The sequence below is a fragment of the Sitodiplosis mosellana genome, unplaced genomic scaffold (assembly GCF_009176505.1).
Source record: "Sitodiplosis mosellana isolate CC-2019 unplaced genomic scaffold, AAFC_SMos_1.0 Smas_scaffold_5314, whole genome shotgun sequence".
Lineage (NCBI taxonomy): Eukaryota > Metazoa > Arthropoda > Insecta > Diptera > Cecidomyiidae > Sitodiplosis > Sitodiplosis mosellana.
Window position 1 is genome coordinate 1 of NW_022600556.1, and position 5,070 is coordinate 5,070.

Consider the following 5,070-nt stretch of genomic DNA (forward strand, 5'->3'; position numbering starts at 1 on the left):
AATGGATCAGATGCTCGTCTTGTAGCTTATGTGGTGGCCGACGCGGGTTCATCGTTAGCACAGGATTTGCGTACATATCTATCGAGCTTATTGCCTGAATATATGGTACCAGTTGCTTATGTGTGTCTGCCGTCTCTACCGCTAACGCCCAATGGCAAGCTAGACCGGCGAGCACTTCCGGCTCCGGATGATGGAGCGTTCGTTCGGCAACAGTATGAAGCTCCACAAGGTGCAATGGAAGAGAAACTGGCCGATATATGGCGTGGTCTGCTTGGCATTGAACGCATCAGCCGTCATGACAATTTCTTTGCGCTGGGAGGCCACTCGTTATTGGTCGTACGACTTTTGATACAGTTGAGACAGCTCGGTCTAGACACCACCGTACGAGAAGTGTATAATTCTCCAACTCTGGCCATTTTGGCTACGAAGCTTGCCTGTTATGAAGCAGTTACTATTCCACCTAATCTCATTACTTCAGATTGCATGTCTATTACTCCAGAAATGTTACCGCTCATCACTCTTTCTCAGGCAGAGATTGATGCAATTATTGCACAGGTACCTGGTGGAGTAACTAATATCCGAGATATTTATGGATTGGCGCCTTTGCAACAGGGTATGTTCTTCCATCATCTGAGGTGCGAAGAGGGCGACCCATACTTGATGGGAATGCGTATGCAATTTACTGACCGTACGGCACTTGAACGTTATGCAAATGCTCTGCAAAAGACAATAGAGAGACACGATATCCTTCGTACCATCTTCATCTGGGAAGGTCTCAGTGAGCCGGCGCAGATCATTTTGCGTAAGGTTCCTTCGTTACCCAACGAGGTTACATTGGATGATACCAGTGAACCGGTATTGGAGCACTTGAGCCGCCGCTTTGATCCGCGTCACTACCGGTTCGAATTGACACAGGCACCGCTATTGCGTTTATTTGCCGCACGAACGTCTGAAGGGAGCTGGGTGGCAATACAACTGATGCACCACTTAATTATTGATCACTTAACACTGGAGAGGCTGCAGGTGGAAGTTCACGCTATCATTGACGGGAAGATTGAACAGTTAACAACACCAACTTCATTCCGTAATGTTGTGGCTCACTCCCTGCTGGGAGTTAAACCAGCCGAGCATACTCGATTCTTCAGTGAAATGCTCGGTGATATTGACGAGCCAACCTTGCCATTCGGTTTGAGAGAGGTTGATCTGGATGAAAATGAAATCAATGAAGCATATCTGAAGATGTCACAGGTACTTAATGATCAGTTACGAGCGCATGCACGGAATCTTCAGGTCAATTTGGCTAGTATTTGTCATTTAGCTTGGGCACAAGTACTTTCGCGAACTAGTGGACGCGAAACGGTAGTTTTTGGCACCGTGTTACTTGGCCGTTCACAGGGAAAAGAAAACGACAATGTTATGGGACCGACGATTAACACGCTCCCAATACGAATAGATCTTATGGACACCAACGTCGAGACCGCGGTTCGCGATAGTCATGCTCGGTTGAGTGCGTTGTTAGCCCATGAACATGCACCACTTGCATTGGTTCAACGCTGCAGCAGAGTTCCAGTTGGCATTCAATTATTCAGCACATTACTGAACTATCGTCATAGTCAACAGACCGAAGAAGTCAATGCGTCACTTCAAGGAGTAACTCTTCTAGGCAGTGAAGGTCGAACTAATTACCCATTAACAATCTCGCTGGATGATAACGACGATGCTTTGTGCTTGACTGTGCAAGTAGTCACACCAATGTCAGCAATTCGAATCGGTGCATACATGCAGCAAGTTATGGAATCGATGGTTGATGCTTTATCACAAACGCCTCAACAGATGATAAGAACATTGATAATAATACCACCAGATGAACGCACATTACTGCTGCACACTTGGAATCAAACGATGGTTATCTATTCACCTGTATGTTGTCTTCATCACATATTTGAAGCACAGGTCGAACGTGATGGACAAACAATTGCCGTGGAGTACAAAGGAAAGACTCTGAGCTATGCGGAACTCAATGCCGAATCCAATCGATTGGCACATTACTTGATCGAGCGAGGCGTCAAATCCGATGATCGCATCGCACTTTGCGTTGAGCGTAGTGCAACAATGATTATAGCAATGCTGGGTATTCTGAAAGCTGGCGCTGCATATGTACCACTCGACCCAGCCTATCCGAGCCAACGACTGACCAATACTTTGCACGATGCTGATCCGATATTTTTGTTGACAGATGCAACTGGCCGAAAAGTACTTGGAGACCATAAAGTGCCTGTGATTGACTTAGATGAACCGTTGCCTGATGATTTGCCAATCGATAACCCGGACGTGACCAGTCTTGGACTAACTCCAAATCATCTCGCTTATGTAATTTACACCTCTGGTTCAACAGGAACACCGAAAGGAGTAATGGTTGAACATCAGCAAGTCGTACGACTCTTTGCGGCTACAAGCGAAAAATTTGATTTTAATAAACAAGACAAATGGTGTCTATTCCATTCGTATTCCTTCGATGTTTCGGTATGGGAGATATGGGGAGCATTCTCGAATGGTAGTCAACTGTCGATTGTACCATATGAAATCAACCGTTCAACGGACGAATTTCATGATTGGATCTGCGGCAATGGTGTTACTGTGCTAAATCAAACGCCCTCGGCGTTTAAAATGCTTATGCGAGCGATGAATATGAGTTTACGAACCAATCGACTGCGATATATTATATTTGCCGGTGAAGAGCTAGATCCAATGATCGTAAAAGAATGGTATGAAAAGTACGCTGAAAATCAAACAGTCTTGGTCAATATGTATGGCACAACGGAAACAACAGTTCATGCGACCTATCAACGGCTGGAAACTGAAGAAAATGTTCACACAGTCGGACGACCACTCTCCGATCTTTGTGTATATTTGCTGGATTCATATGGCGAGCCAGTGCCACTGGGAGCCGTGGGAGAATTGTATATCGGTGGTGCTGGTGTGGCTCGTGGTTATCTAAATCAACCTGAACTTACCGCAGAACGTTTTCTACCCAATCCATTCAGTGACAATCCTCAAGCACGCATGTACCGAACCGGTGATCGAGCACGATATCTGCCTGATAGTAATCTAGTTTATCTGGGACGCATAGACCAGCAAGTAAAAGTTCGCGGTTTTCGAATTGAGCCTGGTGAAATTGAAGCCCACTTAATCGAAAACCCTCAGGTGGACGAGGCAGTTGTACATATGTATGGAAATGGATCAGATGCTCGTCTTGTAGCTTATGTGGTGGCCGACGCGGGTTCATCGTTAGCACAGGATTTGCGTACATATCTATCGAGCTTATTGCCTGAATATATGGTACCAGTTGCTTATGTGTGTCTGCCGTCTCTACCGCTAACGCCCAATGGCAAGCTAGACCGGCGAGCACTTCCGGCTCCGGATGATGGAGCGTTCGTTCGGCAACAGTATGAAGCTCCACAAGGTGCAATGGAAGAGAAACTGGCCGATATATGGCGTGGTCTGCTTGGCATTGAACGCATCAGCCGTCATGACAATTTCTTTGCGCTGGGAGGCCACTCGTTATTGGTCGTACGACTTTTGATACAGTTGAGACAGCTCGGTCTAGACACCACCGTACGAGAAGTGTATAATTCTCCAACTCTGGCCATTTTGGCTACGAAGCTTGCCTGTTATGAAGCAGTTACTATTCCACCTAATCTCATTACTTCAGATTGCATGTCTATTACTCCAGAAATGTTACCGCTCATCACTCTTTCTCAGGCAGAGATTGATGCAATTATTGCACAGGTACCTGGTGGAGTAACTAATATCCGAGATATTTATGGATTGGCGCCTTTGCAACAGGGTATGTTCTTCCATCATCTGAGGTGCGAAGAGGGCGACCCATACTTGATGGGAATGCGTATGCAATTTACTGACCGTACGGCACTTGAACGTTATGCAAATGCTCTGCAAAAGACAATAGAGAGACACGATATCCTTCGTACCATCTTCATCTGGGAAGGTCTCAGTGAGCCGGCGCAGATCATTTTGCGTAAGGTTCCTTCGTTACCCAACGAGGTTACATTGGATGATACCAGTGAACCGGTATTGGAGCACTTGAGCCGCCGCTTTGATCCGCGTCACTACCGGTTCGAATTGACACAGGCACCGCTATTGCGTTTATTTGCCGCACGAACGTCTGAAGGGAGCTGGGTGGCAATACAACTGATGCACCACTTAATTATTGATCACTTAACACTGGAGAGGCTGCAGGTGGAAGTTCACGCTATCATTGACGGGAAGATTGAACAGTTAACAACACCAACTTCATTCCGTAATGTTGTGGCTCACTCCCTGCTGGGAGTTAAACCAGCCGAGCATACTCGATTCTTCAGTGAAATGCTCGGTGATATTGACGAGCCAACCTTGCCATTCGGTTTGAGAGAGGTTGATCTGGATGAAAATGAAATCAATGAAGCATATCTGAAGATGTCACAGGTACTTAATGATCAGTTACGAGCGCATGCACGGAATCTTCAGGTCAATTTGGCTAGTATTTGTCATTTAGCTTGGGCACAAGTACTTTCGCGAACTAGTGGACGCGAAACGGTAGTTTTTGGCACCGTGTTACTTGGCCGTTCACAGGGAAAAGAAAACGACAATGTTATGGGACCGACGATTAACACGCTCCCAATACGAATAGATCTTATGGACACCAACGTCGAGACCGCGGTTCGCGATAGTCATGCTCGGTTGAGTGCGTTGTTAGCCCATGAACATGCACCACTTGCATTGGTTCAACGCTGCAGCAGAGTTCCAGTTGGCATTCAATTATTCAGCACATTACTGAACTATCGTCATAGTCAACAGACCGAAGAAGTCAATGCGTCACTTCAAGGAGTAACTCTTCTAGGCAGTGAAGGTCGAACTAATTACCCATTAACAATCTCGCTGGATGATAACGACGATGCTTTGTGCTTGACTGTGCAAGTAGTCACACCAATGTCAGCAATTCGAATCGGTGCATACATGCAGCAAGTTATGGAATCGATGGTTGATGCTTTATCACAAACGCCTCAACAGATG

The 5,070-nt window shown here is 46.2% G+C and overlaps 1 protein-coding gene across 1 annotated transcript; it reads left to right on the plus strand.

Moving 5' to 3' along the window:
- Nucleotides 1-102: 102 nt before the first annotated feature.
- On the plus strand, nt 103-5,037 carry LOC129572642 (uncharacterized; the record flags this gene model as incomplete). The annotated part of the gene is made up of 1 exon (XM_055452653.1): nt 103-5,037. A coding segment is annotated over exon 1 (4,935 nt), but the record flags the coding sequence as incomplete, so codon positions are not given.
- Nucleotides 5,038-5,070: the final 33 nt, after the last annotated feature.